The 19,831-nt window shown below is 50.9% G+C and overlaps 1 protein-coding gene across 3 annotated transcripts in view; it reads left to right on the top strand.

Annotated features, from left to right (window-relative positions):
* The window catches only part of Ak8 (adenylate kinase 8), a 130,925-nt gene that overhangs the window by 8,427 nt on the left and 102,667 nt on the right, over positions 1 to 19,831 (top strand). For all 3 annotated transcript variants that reach the window (XM_076569124.1, XM_006983366.4, XM_076569123.1), the window contains exons 3-5: positions 125 to 174; positions 2,994 to 3,107; positions 9,295 to 9,363. In XM_076569124.1, the coding sequence (XP_076425239.1) occupies positions 125 to 174; positions 2,994 to 3,107; positions 9,295 to 9,363 (233 nt within the window). The remainder of the gene's footprint in view (positions 1 to 124; positions 175 to 2,993; positions 3,108 to 9,294; positions 9,364 to 19,831) is intronic.

The raw sequence follows: 19,831 nt of genomic DNA, 5'->3' as shown, positions 1-19,831 counted from the left end.
TGAATGGCCGTGTCACTGGCAGAAATGAAATCTGGGGAGAAAAGAAATAGACCCAGCGCAGTGCAGATGTGGGAGGCCACTTCGTCAAGCTCAGTGCTGACATCCAAATCTTTTTCTTCCACAGTGCCGAAGGTGGTGATCTTAGGTCCGCCTGCCTCAGGGAAAACCACCATTGTAAGTGCATTATGTTAAATGTCGTTCTAGAATGTGCCGTCCATGCTCCAGTGGACAGGAGCCTGTGCATTGGTGAATCGTCCACACACCTGCTCTTTTCCTCTCTTCCTGCCCACTTTTTCATCATAAATGGCAATGTGTGTTCATAGTCAGTGTCTTAGTTAGGGTTTCTATTGCTGTGAAGAGACACCATGACCACAGTAACTCTTTTTTTTTAAAGATTTATTTATTTATTATGTATACAGTGTTTTGCCTGCATGCCAGATCTCATTACAGATGGTTGTAAGCCACCATGTGGGTGCTGGGAATTGAACTCAGGACCTCTGGAATAGCAGCCAGGACTCTTAACCACTGAGCCATCTCTCCAGCCCACAGTAACTCTTATAAGGAAAACATTTAACTGGGGCTAGCTTACAGTTCAGAGGTCAGTCCATTATCTTTATGGCCAGAAGCATGGCGGCATGCAGGCAGACGTGGTGCTGGAGAGGGAGCTGAGAGTCCTACATCTGGATCGGCAGGCAGCAGGAAGAGCAAGTGAACCCCTGGGCAGGGCTTGAGCTTCTGAAACCTCAAAGCCCACCCCAGTGACACACTTTCCCCAACAAGGCCATGCCTCAAATCACCACAGGTGGGAATTCAGAAAACACAAAACCAGTCACACAGCTCTTCAGGGATGAGTGCTGCCTTAACACTTTGGTGCCCCGCTTCCCTGGTCACACCTCAGGGGTATCCTGGGCATTCTCTCAGCTGTAGCTGGAGAATGCATTTCTAGAAGGACTTCTGGGTCAAACAGCCTGCATATGTTAGAGGCTTTGGTTACGGAGTCTCAGTGTGGACTGAGACTTAGCTGAAGGGGGAAGAGCAGGGACGCTCTGCCACAAATGCTCACATGTCAGTTCTGAGATTTTCCATGTCCTTAGCATCTTACCACCTTTCTCTTTGGTCTCTCTGTGTTAAAGGAAAAGCAAGGGAAAGAGCAGATCAGACCGGGAACAACACTTCAGCCTCTCCCTGACCTGTCTCTTTTCCCCAGCAGACACTGGCTGGAGGCTGGTGCCTTCGTCCTATCCAGGACTTGAATCTCTAGGTCCTTGTGTCACTTTGATTTTCTTTAGAGATTGGGTCTTACCATAGAGCTTTGGCTAGCCTAGAACGTGTGCTATAGCCCAGGCTGTCCCCAAAGTCACAGTAATCCTCCTCGCTCGGCCTCTCAGTCACTGGAATTACAGGTGTGGGCCACCATGTCCAGTTGCAGGTCCAGGTCTTTTTTTTTTTTTTTAACTTTTATTACATTTTATTTATTTTGCGTGTGTGAATGTGCACACATGGGCATTTGTGGGGGGCATACATGGGCCACAGTGGATATATGGAGGTCAGGGGGCAACTTGTAGGAGTTGATTCTCTCTCTCTTTCATGTGGGTCCTTGGGATGGAGCTCAAGTTGTCAAGATTGGTGTCAGGTACTCCAATACACCACGCTAGTCCCTGGTAGTGGTTAAGTTCCGCAGATGTGCTAGAACTGTGACAGTCTGAGATGGGACTCTTTCTACCTTCTAAGCCCATGTCACAGTAGGGTTAGGTTGTCCCTTACAAACCAGCACTTCACCTCAAAAAGGAACTAAGATGGCTGATCCTTGCACAACACACCCTGTGCAAGGCTCAGCGTAGCTGTTGCCATTTGTCTGTCCATCTGTCTGTCTCTCTGTCCTTCTGTGTCTCCATATGTAGTTTTTCTGTTTTCTTTTCTTTTCTTGTCAGCCTCCCTGAATCCAGCCCCTGCCATGATGTTACTTTTAGAGACAGGGGTTTCCCCACTTGCCAGTTCTTGGTATCACCAGGACTTTGAAAACTCCAGGTCCTACACATCCTACAGATGGGTGTGGTCGCCCCTGGGGCTGGGCTTGGACCACCAGTGATCTTGATGCTGGGATCCATGGTGACGCCTGCTGGGCTCTCTTACTGAGCTGTGTTCTCAGCAACAGTGCAGCTCTCTTTTGGGTAAATGGCTCCTCTCTGATCCCTAGGAGGGATTTGCTGGGCAGAGCAGGTGTGGGACACAGAGACCTACCTCCACCTCTTCATCGTGGTCCACAGAGCTCAGAAAGACCCGGGGTCGACGGCCACACAGAGCCAGTGGTGGGTGAGGCAGATGGTGGTCGTGAGGGAGAGGCTGGGAAGTACCTGCTGTGTCCACCCCCTGGGGGCCTCCTCCCGCCACCCAGGAATGATTGTCTTCCATGGCCAGCCTTTTCTCCACTGCCAAGTAAGGTCCAGGCTCCTCAGCCAGCTTTTTCTAACAGAATATAGAAGGATTTGATGGACTTAATTCAGTTGTTTGTTTTGTTTTTATTTAGACAGGGTCCCTCTATTTGTTCAGTTTGGCCTCAAACTTAACAGTTCTCCTGCCTTAGCTTCCGGAATGCTGGCATTCCAGCCATATACTACCATTCCTAGCCGTGTGTGTGTGTGTGTGTGTGTGTGTGTGTGTGTGTGTGTGTGTGTAGACCAGAGGACATCTTTGAGTTGCACTCATTAACACCATCTGCCTCCTCTGAGACTGGCCTGGAACTCGCTTGTAGTCTCTACTGCCTGGCCAGCAAGCCCCAGGGTTCTCCTGTCTCCACCTTCACAGCACTGGGGTCACAAGTGTGCCGTCGTGCCAGGATTTGTCCTGTGGGTCCCAGGGGTTGAACTCGGGTCTTTCTCCTTGCGAGGAAAACTCTTTACTGACGGAGCCGTCCCCCTCCCCCTCCCCACCCTGAGGAGTTCCACCTAAGGTGCCTGTTGCGTTCATTTCCATTTCTTCTTTCCTCTCTTCAGGCAATGTGGCTCTGCAAACATCTGAACAGCAACCTTGTCACCAAGGAGAACTTACTAGAAAGAGAGTTCTCCCCCCTGGCTGAGGAAGCCAGGAAACACTTCCAGACTTACAAGGTAAGGTGGGCCTGGGCCAGGGGCAGGGACAGAGCAGCTATGGGAAGGTCTCCATTTCCTACTTGCTCAGCTAGTTTCCATCTTCTTTTTCTTAAAAATAATATATATTTTAGACGATTTCTCTCTCTCTCTCTCTCTCTCTCTCTCTCTCTCTCTCTCTTTCTCTCTCTCTGTGTGTGTGTGTGTGTGTGTGTGTGTGTGTGTGTGTGTGTGTGTGTGTGTGTGTGCATGCAGATACCCTCAGAGGCCTACAGAGGGTGTCAGATCCCCTAGAGCTGGAGTTAAAAGCGGTTGTGAGCCACCTAATGTGGGTGCTGGGAACCAAACTCAGGTCTTCTGGAAGAGAAGTACTCTTAACCCAAGCTGTCTCTCTAGCCCTCCATTTTCTTTTGAATGGACTGAAAAACAACGTCTTGGGTAAAATAAGATGCAGGCCGATAAGACAGAGGAAAGGGGGAATTTAGAGATCAAGCGCTTCCTTGTAGGAAAGTAGATGGAGCAAAGAGCAATGATTTGCCCTGTGTGAGACATAGTGGTCCAGTCCAGTGAAGAAGAGGAAGAGGCATCCCCATTCCGGGGGGGGGGGGGGGGGGGGGACGGGGACTGGTGGCCACATGTACCTGGGCTATGGAACCAAGCTAGCTGTAATCTTAAGGGCTGTCATCAAGCATGGCAACTCCATTGCTAGGCTTTGGAAGTGTTTCTCAGACACCGTAGGGTCCCCCATGGCCCCGCGTCCACCCTCGGTACTTCCCACTCATGCATTCTCCTGGTGCATCCCACAGGATTGGGAATGCTGCTTCCCAGGCCCTACCAGCTTTGTGTTCACCAAATGACCTTGAGTGCTGGGATTAACAGCACGCAGCACCATGTCCCATGGGGGTCCCTGCAGGTGCCACACAGGGAAGTGAACCACCAAAGAGATAAAGAATGAAAACCCAGTGCAGACTGATTTTGTCAACCTTAACCAGACTGCGGGGAGTCTGATGCCAGGCGGTTCACTGTCAGTCTATTTAAAACACAGTACAATTTGGGAAAAGGTTTCCAGGCAACAATCGGTCCAATTCCATGTGCACAACAAAGCTTAAGGTGTGACTACACAGAGACTCTTCTACAGAGTACATGTGACCATGAGGGTGGGTTCCATGGCTGAAAGTCCTAGAATCTAGTGTGGTCTCTGACCCATAGCATAGAGGTCAGCAGGCCACAGAGTACATGTGACATCTCCCTAAGGATGGGCAAGGGTCTAGGGAGGGAAGCAATGGGATTAACCCACGGAGTCTATTAATGATCAAAGGAATTTATTTTGGGGGTGAATTCACAACCACAGGAGATTTATTGTAGGGTCTGGGAAAGCTGAGCTATGTCCCACGCTGAATGGCTTGGTCCAAGATCTCAGCATCCAAAACTTGTGGTCAAGGTAGCCAAGAGAGAGGGTGCCTACATCCCAGGTCTTAAGGGCCCCTGGTGGCCACCCCCAGGGGCAGGTACCTCAAGGTCACAGGCAGGTGTAACAGCTGCCTGCTACCTCACTAGGTAGCGGTGCTTCAGGGCATGGCTCAGACAGCCACCCACTACAAGGAAGAGTCTGGGAGAATCATTCTAGGGAGTTAGGGTGAGGTCTGCCTCCACAGACAGCAAAAAGGTCACCAGGTCATTAACAACCTCCACCAACCTCCACTCTCAGCTTTCTGTATGGAATGCGGGTATTTGATTTTATCTCCTCCATTGAGGAGACAGCCCTGTGTGATTAACATTCCTGGTTCTCCTAGTGCTTCTCTGTGAGTACAAGGACCTCTGTGCCCCCAACAATGCCTAGCTAACCAAGTGCAAGATTGTTTTTTGTGTGTTTGGTATATGAAAGAGAGAGGGAGAGGGAGAGGGAGAGAGAGAGAGAGAGAGAGAGAACATTATGGTGCACATTGTGTGTGTGTGCATGACAGTGCACATTCGTGTGTGGAGACCAGAGGTTGATGATGAGTGTCTTCCTCGATCACTGTCCGACATGTTCTTTTCTCAGTCAGGTCTCTCACTGAACCTGAAACCCACCTCGGCTGGCTGGCTAGTGACCCAGATCGCTGCCTGTTTTATTCCCTTGTCTTGTGTCTCAGCACATCGTTTCTCTTAAATCAAACAGAGATGCAAAGAATATTTTTCAGAATTCCCTTTGGGCCAGGGAGTGGGGATGTGTCTTGGCATTCTTCTCTGAGGTCCAGGCTCCTTCCTCCTCCTGTGGGACTCTCACATCTGCTGATGCTCAGTGTCTGGGCCACTTTCCGGGTCCCCTCAGCCCCACCATCTCAGATCCTACAGCCAGAGCCACAGCCATTCATTTGTCAGGGCCTATTGGCCCTTCTAGTGCTTGGGGGCCGGAGCAGGGGTGCCATGTACATCAGCCAGCCCGGCCAGCTGGTGCGCTGCCTCACGAGACAGAAACACAAGCGTATCTGACCTTCAAGCCCAACTTGTGAACTTCAGCCATCCACCGTGCCAAAGGATCCCTTTTTGTCAAAACCAAAGATTAAAGTAGATTGCAGCCAATAAAGACTTGTTCAGTGTGGTCATGTGACCCAACCACCTGCTGAGCCACAGGCCCAGGCTGGGAGGTGTGCCCCGACTACAGAGTTAAGGTTCACTGGAAGCTTTCCTAAGAGCAGGGCTGTGATACTGCCAGACATGGAAGATCCTGGAATCAAAATGTCAGAACACCCCAAGGGGCAGCACCGTCCCCCAAGACACTGAGGGTTCGCACAGCTTTTTGTTTATTCTGAACTATATATTATGAAGTATGACAAAGATATGTGGGAATTTGAGACCCTTACAGGCCAGGTCCTGGTTTCAGCTGCTCCTGTCAGGCCCTAGAGCTTTAGGATTGAACCCTCTGCAGGAAGTATGCAAACTGCCTCCCCCAGGGGCTCCCCACTCCAGCCCCAGCAGCACAGCCCCCCTTGCACCCCAGGTACCTTACAAACCACCTGTAGCCTGGCCTTGCCTTGGTCATCTAGAGCCAGTCCTCAGGGTGGGATCAAGCCACAACAGTTAAAGAGAACATCTTGGGAATACTGAGCTGAGAGCCCAGCCCCACCCAGCATGACTCCCCTCTGTCACTGCAGTTAATTCTGTCATCATTGCTGTGTCTGGGTGTCCCCTGAACCATGCTAAATTGGAGCAGAGCTGCCTGTGTTTGTGGAGTGAATAAGTGACCTGAACTTGGAAAGCTGGCCTCAGGGAGGCCTTCTTGAAGCTGGGTTATTCCTAATTCAGGTCTCCACAGTGTTTGCATGTATTTCCCCCCTGTATCCCAGGCTGACTGAGTAGCTGAGGATGTTCTTCAACTCCTGATGCTCTGGCCTACACTTCCCAAGTGCTAGACTACAGGCATGTGCCACTGTGCCCACTTTTGTGACTACAGATTTAAAATCTGGTTGCTGGCTTCTGTGCTAGCCTGCTAGCCTCCCACATCCCAGGGCCAACACTGCCCATTCCTCCTCCAGTATCATTGGCTGCCTTGTGGCAGAGTCTGCCTCTCATTCCCTCCTTCCTCTTGTCCCCTGTCCCTAACTTCTGCCTCCTCTTTCAGAGTCTTGGGGGGCAGTGCCTGCCATCCCTTAATTTCCTGCTAACTTGCAGCAGCTGAGCTTTGCATGGGAAGCTGGAAACTGTTCTTAAAAATGAAAAAACAAAAAACAAAAAACAAAAACAAAAACAAAAACAAAAAACCTTTTTACTTTTAAATTATACTGTGTGTGTGTGTGCACGCACACGTGTGTGCTCATGCAGGCTCCAAGGCACTTGTGGAGGTCAGAGGACAATTTGAAAGAGTAGATTCTCTTTTCACCAAATAGGTCCCAAGAATTGAACTCAGGTCATCAGGGTTGGTGGCAAGTGCTGTTCCCCACGCAGCTACCTCTCTGGACCTGTAAAAGGTTCTTGACCGATCTGACAGAGCTGCTGTCTGTGTGGAAGGCAGACCAGGGACTCTCAGCTTGTCCTTTTCTGCTGTACTGCTAGAGTCTGTTCTGTGCATTAAAGTGCCCACCTAGGTGACCCAGGGACATTAGGGTCCCCCAAAGTGGAGCCTGGTGATAAGTGACCCAAGCTCATGCCATTCCCATGTGAAATGAAGTCCAATCCTGGAAGTTAAGTGGTCCTGGGGGGCAGAACCAGGAACAGCCCACACACCTGCCACCTCCAAGCATTCAATCAGCATGTCCTTCGAGAGAGGAAGGCTCATTGGGGTGGCGAGCCAGCCACCCCACCACTGGGCCCCAAAGCTGCAAAACCCAAACTGGCTGGAGTAGATGCAGCCAATGCTGTCCCTAAGCAAACAAGGAAGCAGAATGGCCCCAGGTGAGTCCAGGCACTCACACCTGTGCCCAGGAGAAGCCACCTGGGCTCCATCTACTTATCTCTGCCTCTCCCCCCAAAGCCAGGCCTGGGGCTGCAGGGTGGAGATGCATTACCAGGTTCTGGAAGGAGGCGGCCTGACTCCTGCAAAGACAGTCTGGCAGGGCTTGGAGAAGCAGCCCAGAAGCCCTCGTGGTGATGTGACACATCAAAGCTGCCATCTAGACAGCACAGTGGCAGGGAACAGCGGGGGGCACCGGGATGGGCCTTGCTCAAAGCCGCCACCTAGCCCCTGCTGGGAAGGCTTCCCGAGGCATGCACCCCACCTGGGCCTGCCAACCTTTCAACCATGTGCTTTGACTGCTCCGACTCCGTGCATCTGGGCAGGTGCTTCCTGTGTCCCTGTACTTATTTGAATGCTGTAGAAGTAGATGGCATCAGGGAGAGGGGGTGAGCCCTGGGAACATGGCCCAGGAATGGAAGCCGCTCTGGCTGGGAGGGGACTGGAGGGGATGAGAAGAGAAGGTACTACCTATCCACTCTTTCTATACTGCCAACCCTGGGAACTCCACTGGACACGTGGGAAGACGTGGGCACCAGCAAAAAGGCACGACTCTGAGGTCATTTTAGGCCAGAGGTTCTCCATGTGAGGCCTCAGTCTAGGAGCAATGCCATCACTTGGGAACAGGTTGGAAATGCAGGTTCTCAAATTCAGAACTCCTGGGGCGGGTTCCAGGAAAGCCACTGGCTGGGCTGAAGATGTGGCTCTGTTGGTAGAATACTTGTCCAGCAGGCATCAGGCCCTGGATTAGATCCCCGATAATCCGAGCACATGGGAGGTAGAGGCAGTGGGCTCAGTCATAAAAGGTCATCCTTGGCTACATAGGAGTTGGAGGAGAGCCTGGGCTACATAAAACCTTGTCTGAAAAAAAGCAAGGGCTGTGGGAGGGGGCCGGGGATGGCTAAGTAGGCAAAGTGCTGCTGTACACACACGAGGACCTGAGTTTCATCCCCATGGCCTGTGTAAAAAAGCCAGGCGTGTGTCATGCATACTTGTAATCCCAGAGCTGAGGAGACAGAGACAGGAAGGGTCCTGAGGCTAGCCAGCCAGCCTAACCTAGGTGGAATGTTCCAGGCCAGTGAAAGAAGGAAAAAAAAAAGCAAGGTTGGTGGCCCCTGAGGTGGAGATACCAGCTGTGGTCATGACTCCGTGACTTCGATGTGTCACTGATTCATAAAGGCCAGGCTTCCAGAAACGTAGCCTTGGCACTATTCAGATGCTAGGGCCGGGGTCTGCTGGTCGACATTCACACTCAGCCATGTGGGGGTAAGACCTTCTATCATTTGCCCATTTGTTGTGGTGCGAACAATTTCATCAAAGCCAGCTTTTGGTCACCAGTGTGAAGTCATTGAATGTGCTGTTGGCGAGAGGTGTGCACACACTCAAGCCTCAGCCAACTGGCTCCCCCTCCTACCTTGTGTGGGGTACGAAGACCAAAGACACAGTTCCTTTCTTTGAGGAATGTCACCACTTCTGGGAATGATAGACACATCCTTGAGCAGCTTGTGTAATGAAAACCTCATTATCTGCACTCATGGAGCATGGGTCAGTGTGAGGTATGCACTCATGAGCCACAGATCCCCTGAGGGTGGGGGAAGCCTGATGCTTGGAGGTAGACTTGGAGTTGGGTGGTAAAACATGAGAGGATGTGGAAGGGATGACATGGGTGTACCATTATGGGGAGAATGCTCAGGGGCCCAGTCAAGGGTGCTGCCTGTGTCTGCCCCTCTGAGCACCAGGCTGGGGTTGGGGACCTCACACCATGTATCTTTCCTTCAGAGGATTCCCAATTCGTTGCTTGTTGGCCTGGTCCAGGAGCGCCTGAGTGAGGATGACTGCCTCAGGAGGGTAAGACTGCATGGCACTGCATGGCTAAGGGTGGTTACCAGAAAAGGGGGAAGGGATGTGTCCATCTTTGAGGCTATGGAGAAGGTGAAGCTGGCAACTAGAAGCTGAGCAAAGGCCAGTGTGTGGTCATGGGCTTCAGAGCAGCTGTGGTAGTTGACAGCTCTGTTGGGGTGCTTAGGGATGGCTAACCCACTCTGTGGGGTCCTAGGAGAGAAACCTGCAAAATAAAATTGCCAAAGTGTATGTGGGAGGGGCTACGTGAAGGAGCTAGTGACTGTGAAGTGTCCAAGGTCTTTGACTTTTGATATTTTTAAATTTTTATTTATTTCTATTTTATGTCTGAGTGTATGTATGTGCACCACATGTGTGCAGTGCCCGTGGAGGCCAGAAGAGGGCATAAGATCCCCTGCAACTAGAGTCACAGACAGTCTGAGCTGTATGATGGGGTTCTGGGAACTGGACCCTGGTCCTTTAGAAGAGCAGCCAGGGCTTTTAACCACTGAGCCATCACTCCAGCCCCAGATTTTATCATTTAAATCATTCCCTGCACAGTTTCAGGAAACGGGGTCCAGTGTTTGAGAGCCAGTCACAAGTGGGTAAACAGGCCCAGAGTCACACCAGGAGAGGTCAGAGGAAGCCTGGGATGAAAGCGTGTGTTGGATAACAGCAACACAGGCAGCCCCCTGCCTCACATGCTGGAGAAAGGGTTTTATACTAAGGCACATAAAGGTGGGTTGCAGTGTGCCTGGCCTTTCCCAAAACCTATTCACATGCCCAACATGGGTTGAGAAGCAAGTCTGGATCCAGGGGCCATACAGCACACTCGCTGTCTGTCTGAAGGACCCTGTTCCCTAGGGCTTGGGATGCATCAGGGTGAGCGGATGGCAGAGTGGCAGTTATAACCAAGATGGCCGTACTCACGTCAAGTTGATCCCATGTACACCACATTCTCCTTTCCTACTGGTGCTCTAGTAACACACCTGTTGTCCACAGGTCCCCAAGACTCTGTTCTGTTCTCATTTCTCTGCTTATCAGATGTGATCATTTATAGTGAACTTCACCAGGCTCCTTAATCCTTCCAGTCCCATTGTCTTCCTGCCTCTGAGCCCACCCAGTGTGGTTTCTACTTGGGTTATTGCTTTTCTAAGTCCTAAAATTTCAGTTGGTTCTTCTTTCTGCCTCCTGTGTCTTTGTCAAGACACTGATCTTTCCATCATTTACTAGATTGGCTTTTTTTTTTTTTTAAACCATCTGCTTTAGAGTCTTTGTTTTGTGAATGATTCCAACACCTGGGCCACACCATGGCAATGGTGTTTTTCTTCCTCCACACGAGTCAGGAGTGGCCTGGATCTCCCTGGGCTGAGTGGGGCTATATCCTGGATGCTATTCATGTCATGAGACTCTGGGTCCCGTCCTGTGGTGAATGTTGACATTTTTGTCTTGGCAGGTGATTGATTCATTTGGGTTCTAGCATGTTCCAACCTGGTGGCTCTGGGTTTTGGGTTGATGTAGACCTTGTTTTCAGCTGTTGTGAGGACTGCAGGGCCATGCCATCCCTTGCTGCCTCTGTACCAAACCGAAGCCTTCATTTCTCAGCACACTCCTTGGAATACTGTTGGGGAAGGCATGGTAGCAGGAGGTGAGGTGATCAGTCACGTGGCATCCAAGGCAGGAAGCAGAGAGACAGATGCTGGTGCTCAGCTCACTCTCTCCTTTTTTTTTTTTTTTTTTTTTTTTTGGTTTTTTCGAGACAGGGTTTCTCTGTGTAGCTTTGCGCCTTTCCTGGAACTCACTTGGTAGCCCAGGCTGGCCTCGAACTCACAAAGATCCGCCTGCCTCTGCCTCCCGAGTGCTGGGATTAAAGGCGTGCGCCACCACCGCCCGGCCACTCTCTCCTTTTTATTCAGTCTGAGACTCCAGCCCACAGTCAGGGTGGGTCTTCTCACCCTATAGATGCTCAGTTAAGCCTCTATAGATGTCTTCCTGGACACCTAGTGATGTGATTCCATGGTGGCTCTAATTCCAGTAAGGCTGACAATACAGGTTAATCATCATTTCTCTAAAAAAAAAAAAAAAAAAAGTTAAAAAACAGTCTTAGAAGTTCTACCACAGCAAAAGCTAACTCAGGGGGCTGCCTTCCTAAGCACCCTGGTCACTTCCTGTTGTACTCCTCAGCCTTCCAGCCAGAAAGTTGTGATTTACTTCTGGGACTCAGCTTCGTGTGTCCTACAACCGTCCGCATTAGGGCGTTGATTACAGGCTCTTGGGCCCCTGTTTCTGAGTCATCTAGCTGCAGCAGGAAAGCCTGTGGGGCTCCTCCCACATGCTCCCCCACCCTGACCTTTCCTCCCGGCCCTCTCCTTCCCCTACTTGGTACCTGCCTTGAGGATTCAGGATGTGTGGGGATGACGACAAGGTCGGGTGTGTTTAGTCTATTCTGCCCAGACCTGGAACCTGTGTAACACACACATACATATGTGCAGACATACTATTCTCTCTACCTCCATCCCTCTCTTCTTACCTCCCTTAAAAATTGATTGGTGTGTATGTGTGTGTGTGTGTGGGGGGGCAAGATCTAGAAGAACACCCAGGTTGTTTTTTTGTTTTTGTTTTCAATGTGCAAGTGAATGAACAGCAGTTTTCACAGGCTTGCCCTGTGTGGTCCAGTCATGTGAATTATGAACAGGTCACATATAAGCTGAAGTCTCGGGGTCAAAGAGGGGTCTGAACTGTTTTTGTGTTCTTCTTACCTCAAGTCACTCACAGCCAGCCAGCCAGTGGTCTCCTGCCCAGGCATGAGCAGGTACCCAGATCTGGGGCTCTTCTGGCCAGCTGTGCTGTGGTGAGATCATTCGGGGCTTGCTGACTCCATGTCTGTGTGACAGCCACTTCGTGCTGATGTACTACCAAAGCAGCTAAGTACAGGTGTCATGAAAGGGCAGGGTTGCTTCCCAATAAAACTTTACCAAAACACCCAGGATTGGCCAGGTAGATATACTAGCCTGTGCTGCAGGAATCTCCCTCCCTGGAGGGGCTTGGCTGTCATGGTGGTGGGAAGGACATGCCTGTGGAGGTGTTCATGGACCTTCTCTCCAGCTCCCAGCCAGAACTGTAGGGGAACAAGGAGATGTGACGGACGTAAGGAGTGAAGAGAGAGGAAAAGTGGGATCTCATCCTGTTGTCATGTAACTGGGGATAAACTGGCTGGCATAGAAACCCAGGCATCTGGAACCAGCTGGGCAGCTCTGGGAGTCACCGTCCCTCTGGAGCCTCATAGTAGACAAAATAGTACTGATTGGTGCAAGTGTTTTTTCTCATGTCACTGCATCCTGGCGGCGGCAGGCAGTAAACGTGGAAGCTTAGCCAGCAATGCAAAGCCACAAACGCTTCAGGCTCAGTTACAGAGTGGTTTTGTGTGTCCTGGGAGCAAGCTGCAGTCACAAGAACTCAGCTGCCCTTCTGTTTCTATCTGAACACATTAGGAATGCGACACACAGGGCTGGAGAGATGGCTCAGCCATTAAGAGCACTTGCAGCTCTTGCAGAGGAGCAGAATTCGGTTCCCAGCACCCACATCAGGTGGCTCACAACTGTCCATAACTCCAGCTCCGGGGCATCTAATCTCTTCTCCTGGCCTCTCTGGGTAGCTGCTTATATACATGCAGACATACACATGTACACATAAATAAATAAGTCTTTAAAAATGAAACACAAAATAAACAGTGACCCAGCTGGTCAGGGCTGCCTGGTCTCTACCAGACATTATGGGGTGATGGTTTCGGAGAAACTGAGGCTCTTGGGTGATTTCAGTTCTATCTCAAGCTTTCCCTCCAGGATACACAAGAGTCATATAGCTTACCCTGGCTTTGCACCTCTGATCCTTGTGCCCGTGTGTCCTGAGTGCTGGGGTTACAGTCATAGACCACCACATATGGTTTATGCAGTGCCAGGAATGGGGCCCAGGGCTTTGCATATGGCAGGCAATCACTCTTCCAAGTGAGCTGAATCCCGAGCCCCAACAAAGGCTGATGTCCAGCAGCCCTTCTTGAACCTGTTTACAAGCTTCATCCATGCAGCATGTTTTCAGAGTATACCTGCAGTATAGACCAAGTTCAAGGTCAAGCTCCTAGGGTCCTTGCCAAGAGTTCCCACTGTCAACAGAATGATGACATTTACTATTACTGATACGTTTATATCATAATTGCTGCCTTGATTCTATCTTATGATATGTGATGATACTGTGTTGTGATTGACACACAGACATTTATAATACTTATTGCCATGGTGACTGATGATGGGAACAGCTTTACCTGCTACGTCTCATTGCAGGCCACCTCTATTGTTTGGAAAGCCTGTGACTGCTAAGCTGTTGGTGGCCCCTCTGATCGGGTGGGTGGCACCTGTGGTCGGGCCCAGTGCACCTTCAGTACCTCACCCAGTTGTGATTTTTTGTTTTGTTTTGTTGTTGTTTTTCGAGACAGGGTTTTTCTGTGTAGCCCTGGCTGTCCTGGAACTCACTCTGTAGTCCAGGCTGGCCTCGAACTCAGAGATCCGCCTGCCTCTGCCTCCTGACTGCTGACTACCGGGATTAAAGGTGTGCGCCACCACTGCCCGGCTTGTTGTTGTTTTTCTTGCTGTGTGTGGAGGCCTGAGTCTGGCATCAGTGTCTTCCATGGTGGTTCTCCACTTTCCTTCACTGAGGAGGGAGCTCCTGTCACGATGGGGTGTCTCCTGGAGGCTTGGTCATTCTTTCCTCCTTCATGCCTCCATTTCCCCACCTTGCACAACAACAGGGTTGTCCTTGAAGACAGGGGTGCCTCTCTGACCTGCATGTCTGTGATTGTGATGGTGTCCCAACCGTTGTTACCTGCGTGGAGAAGAAGCACCTCCTTCAATTTGTTTTAAGATTTCTTTTAACCTTCAAGGGGCATCTGGAGCCGTTTTCATCTCCTCCCGACGGAGACAGATTTCCAGGGCGAGGCGAGGCTTCTAATTATGAGCTTTGGTTGTTCAAAAGCAAAACAAACCCTCACCCCAAACAAGCAGGCGCTCCTGCTTTTCGGGAGGAAAATGACACATATGCATATTCATTTATATGGTAATTATTATTATTTAGCTACACAGGGACTAGAACTGATCATTTAGAGCGCAAAAATATTGCAGGAAATAGCATTCAGGGAAACATAGCCCATCAGAAGTCTGTGGTTAATGCCCTGGTTCTTTTCTTTCCTCCGCTTTTTTCTTCTTTTGCGATCTCTTTGAAGAATTTTATTTGAAGTGACCATCAAATGCATTAGAGAAAGAGAAATTAGCAGTTCGTTTCAGAACTACGAAAAGGTGGCAGCTCAACCTGCTAGAGATATAGGAGGTGCTCCTTAGGGACAGTCGTGTCCCTGAGGTCAGAGTGTGCCCACATCACTTCTCTTGGATAAAGGAGAGCTAAGAAGGCAGGCGTGGGCACTGGGGATGTGCATAAAAAGGGTCAGAACCAGAGACTCTGGCACCCTGGCCGGTGTGCGTGTGCTGTGTGCCATGGCTGGGATGGTTGGCACGCCTTTCCTTGGTCCAGCTTTCTGCAAGTGCCTAGGGTTCTTCCCATGGCTTCCTTCATGTTGCTTCCCGCCTGCTAGCATGCAGGAGGCCCTGGTTCAATTCCTAGCACTGCATTAAAAACTCGGTGTGGCAGAAAGAAAAACAAACATCAAATGAATGCAGTTTTTTGGCCACAGTACATCCATTCACATAGTTCAGGACTCAGAAACCACCAGAGGTCCTTCTCTTGGCCACTCCCAGCTGCCTGGGGGTGGCTCCTCCCCTCAAGACAATGTGGAGAGATTTGCCTCCGAAGCTCACCTTCAGAAGATGCTGTTATACACAGAGGAAACACCTGTTTCTTTAAAATAAACATGAATCTGGGTGTGGCACATATCTGTACCCCAGCACTGATGGGTCAGAGTCAGGCAGATCCCCGATTGCTTACTGGCCAGCAAGTACAGCTGGATCAGTGAGCCTCTGCATGCATCCTCTCTCTCACAAAACTTTTCCGGGCAATGTCCTTAGAGCCTGCCCCCTCTTAACCCCCCGCCCTGGGCTGCCTGCACTCAGCTTCATCCCTCCATCACCCACCTTCCCTGGATGGCCTCTTAGCCCTCCTCTGGACTGGCCCTACCCAACTCAGGACCTTCACACTCTGTGGCACATAGACCCCGAGGTTCCTGCCTTTGGTTTTCTACTTCCTGGTGCCTACATCTTGTGTAGTCCCCTCCTCTGGAGCAGGTGAGGTCATGGCCTGGCATCACACCACACAGTAATGGGTCCCAGCAGACTGGAGAGGGCGGTTCTCCTTGTTGGCACCATACAAAGAGCAAGCAGGTTGGAGGAGCCCCCATGGAGGCCTCTGGGCACAGCAGGCCGCAGCCAGCCTCCACCAGCAGGAACAAATGGATGCTGTCCCAGTCTGAATGAGCCAAGAAGGGAGTTCTTCCTCACTCGAGCCTCCAGAGGAGAACACACTTCATTGTGTGCAGGCCTCTGTGTTTGCATGAGTGACACAGTGCCTTCCTTGTGACATGTATCATAAACAGGTGCAAGTCTTTCCTAGCTGAGGGGAGGTGGGGCATCCTTGCATGAATCAGCTCCCCTCTTCCGTGTTCTTCAGCCTTGATCGTCCACCTGGATCTGGTTTGGGTGACAGGACCCTGTGAACAGGGTCTGCACAAATGTGTGATGCCACATTGACAGCAGCTGACCTAAAGCTCTGTTGGCGGCAACCCCTTAGTTCTGGCCCACTGGCCCTCAGAGCACAGCCACGTCCTCACCACTGTCCAAGCCTCAGTTCCCCTCCCCTAATTATTTGTGTATCTGTATGTGTGTGCATGTGTGGTATCTTCCCCAGTCACTCCACAATATATCATTATATAATAATAATAGTAGTAGTAGTAGTAGTAATAATTTAGGCATGTATGTGCACGTGCAGGTGCCAGTGGACTTCAGAAGAGGACTTTAGACTCCCTGGAGCTGGAGGTGTAGGCAGCTGGGAGCTACCTGATGTGGGAGTCCCCTAGAAGAGCAGCAGGTGCTCTTAGCCTCTGAGCTGTCTCTCCAGCCCTTCCACCTCTAAGACAGGGTCTTCTGCTTTTACCCAGGGTTTGCCTGTCTGCCTTCCCGGCCGGCACTGGCATTACAACTGTGTGCTAGCACACTTGGCTTTCTTATGTGGGTTCTGGGGATCCAGGTCCTCACACTTGCACAGTGAGTGCTCTACCGACAGAGCCGCTCACCAGCCCCGGTTCCCCTTCTTTTGCCAAAGGTTTAGGTAGATAGCTTCAGAAAACGATTCTATAAGTTATATGCATATGTGTATACATGTGCGCGCGCACGCGCGCGCGTGCGCGCGCGCGCACACACACACACACACACACACACACAAAGTCAGTGCGATGGCACACCTATACTCCCGGCACTTGAGAAGCTGAGGCAGAAGGATTGCTGAGAGTTAGAGGCCAGCCTGGGCTACCGTGTGAGATCCTTTCTCAAGCAAACAAAGAGGATACTAAGAAAATAAGTTGGAATTCATCCACGAGGCAGGGTGATGATCTGCTTTGTGGTTTAACATCAGACATCTTGATGGTTTGCAGTCGGAAAGTTTCTCCGGTTCTGCCTGGCTGGCGGTCCCACAGCTGCTTATAAAATAATTACTCAGAGGATTATATTAATTACCAATTGCATGGCATATGGTAGGCTTCTTGCTAGCTGGCTCTTATAACTTAAATTAACCCATTTCTATTCATCTATGTTTTGCCACGTGTTCTGTAGCTTACCGGTCTGCTGGCATGTTGTTCCTTGGGCGGCAGGCTGGCATCTCTCCTGCCTCTCCTTTCTCTTCCTGTCTCTCTCCTTGGATTTCCCACCTGCCTCTCAGCTGCCTTGCCATAGGCCAGTGCAGCTTTATTTATCAACCAATCAGAGCAACACATATTCACAGCATTCAGAAAGACATCCCACAGCAATGGTTGAACCTTATTTCTGTTCACTGAAGGAATAAAGAAAAACATTGGAAAATTCCACTGCAAAAGGCACCACATCAACATGAAAGATGGACTCTGAAGAAATTGGACCCCAGGTCTCAAGGTGTGCTGCCACTTGGGGGTGTAGCAGTTGAACTTGACCAGGGTGTGGGGGACCAAGGTTGAATGAGAGACTTGAAAACTTCAAAGACTTGGGTCTTCAGATGGGAGTCACCAGAGAGCCCTCCACAGTCCATCTAAACCACCCAGGGCAGCAGCCACACCATCTCCCTGAAGGAACCGGAAGACAAGCGTGCCCGTTAGTGCTGACACCTCCAAGTAAACTCTCCACCCTGACCACACTGCTCTGTTGGATCTTAACCACCATACCCCCTCTGTGGATCAGCAGCAACTTGGAGAGGGTTTTATTGTCGTGGTGATGCAGAACTTGGGAGCGATCCCAAATGTCATTCATTCCCTCCTTCCATCAGTATTTATGGAATACAGGGTCTATGGAGCACAGGCTCTGCTGGGTACCATGTGAGAAGCATGGGGCACTCAGTGAACAGTGCACCGGACGTTAGTTTCCTCTCTTTGCATTACAAACTGAGGAGCTTAAAATAACCCATTTAGCATGCTGTGAGTCAGGATCTGATCTCAGCTACCAGGATTCTTTTCTCTGGGTCTGTAATCAAGAAGTGGGCTGGAAGCCAGTGGACACACAGCTGGGCCCGCCCCTGCTGGTTGGCACCACCTCTCAGATAGCTGGGCTGGGGCATGCAGACAGGAAGTGACTGGAGAGTCTCCCAGGCGTGGGTGCTGCAGTGCATGGCCCCAAACAATGACCGCCTCGTTCTCTGAGAAGATCCAGCTCAGTGTTCAATGCCATGCGCTGCCCTTATGTCCAGTCAGACAGGTTAAGACATTCCACTGCCGGAGGAGCTCAGTGAGAACCGTTGGAGTGTGACCTAGGGGTTGAAGACTGATGCTTGTTCCTCTGTCCCTTATGCTGGAGAACAGTGTCAGCTGGGCGAGCGTGGTGGCACACAGCCGTAATCTCAGCACTTGGGGAGGTGGGGGAGAAGGGAAAGGGAATGGTGGGTAAGAGGGAGCAAGGAGGGAGTGGGAGAAAGCAGAAAGGAAGGGGGCCTAGAGAGATGGCTCAGCGGTTAAGAGCACTGGCTGCTTTTCCTGAGGTCTTGAGTTCAATTCCCAGCAACCACATGGAGGCTCACAACCACCTGTAATGAGATCTGGTGCCCTCTTCTGGCATGCAGGCATACATGCAGATATAACACTGTATACACAACAAGTAAATCTTTAAAGAAGAAGGAGGAGGAGGAAGAGGAGGAGGAGGAGAAGAAGAAAGAAGGAAGGGAAAAAAGGAAAGAGAGTCTTGCATACTTTGGGGGCGGGGCTCGAAGTATACCAGGAGCCTTAAGGAGCATTGTCAGGACTGTGATCCAATGAGGAGTAGGCAGGAGTGCACAGTCTTTCCCACAGGGGCCCAGAAGGGAAAACCAGCCGTAGCCAGCCTCCTGGCCCTCTCCACTTGCCCCTAGGCTGGAAGTTGGGATGAGCTAAAAAGTCACTGGGTATAATTCAAGAATCCAGGTGCCCCGAGTTCTGACCTCTGCATTTCAGACTTGGGGGTAGGAGTTGTTAGCAGAGGAAGAATACAACTGCTCTCTTGAGAAGAGAGTAGTCTGTGGACCACTGCCTCCCTCCCAACCAATCAACAGCTGTCTCCATCACAGCTGTGCTTGCCGCAAGAAGCCATCACAACCCGCCTGGGCACTACTGACATTCCTTTGTAGGAGGGAGTAGGAAGGGTCACTGGACCCTTATCTGAGTGGTGGCGCACGCCTTTAATCCCAGCACTCGGGAGGCAGTGCAGGCGGATCTCTGTGAGTTCGAGGCCAGCCTGGGCTACAGAGCAAGATCCAGGACAGGCACCAAAACTACACAGAGAAACCCTGTCTTGAAAAAACAAAACAAAACAAAAATAGTGGTGAGCCAGCGTTTGTCAGCACACACAGTGCCCGTCAGCCTGAACAGCTGGCCCATAAGAGGCAACAGAGGGCAGAGGGTCAACAGAACGATGAAGGTGAGTGGCCGACCAGCTCACCCAAAGGAAGCATAGCACCCCTGCCCAGAGGCCAGGCAGGCAGTGGATGCATGAGGCTGGTCCCCGTGCACTCCTTCCTTGAGCTAGGGAGAGAGCAGGCATCAGGCTGGAGATGCAGCCCAGGTGGTAGAATGCTTGCGTGGCAAGCAGGAGGCCGATGTTCCATCTCCCAGCACGGCATAAAGCTAGGCATGCTGGTGCACCATGTTGGTAATCCCAACACTCAGGAGGTGGAGGCAGGAAGATCAGAAGTTCAAGGTTATTCTTGGCTACGCTGTTGAGTTCAAGGTCAGCCTGGGATACATGAGACCCTGTCTCAAGAGAAAAAGAGATGC

This window comes from Peromyscus maniculatus, chromosome 4, assembly GCF_049852395.1.
Source record: "Peromyscus maniculatus bairdii isolate BWxNUB_F1_BW_parent chromosome 4, HU_Pman_BW_mat_3.1, whole genome shotgun sequence".
NCBI classification, from domain to species: Eukaryota; Metazoa; Chordata; class Mammalia; order Rodentia; family Cricetidae; genus Peromyscus; species Peromyscus maniculatus.
This window is presented reverse-complemented; position numbering and strand designations above follow the sequence as displayed.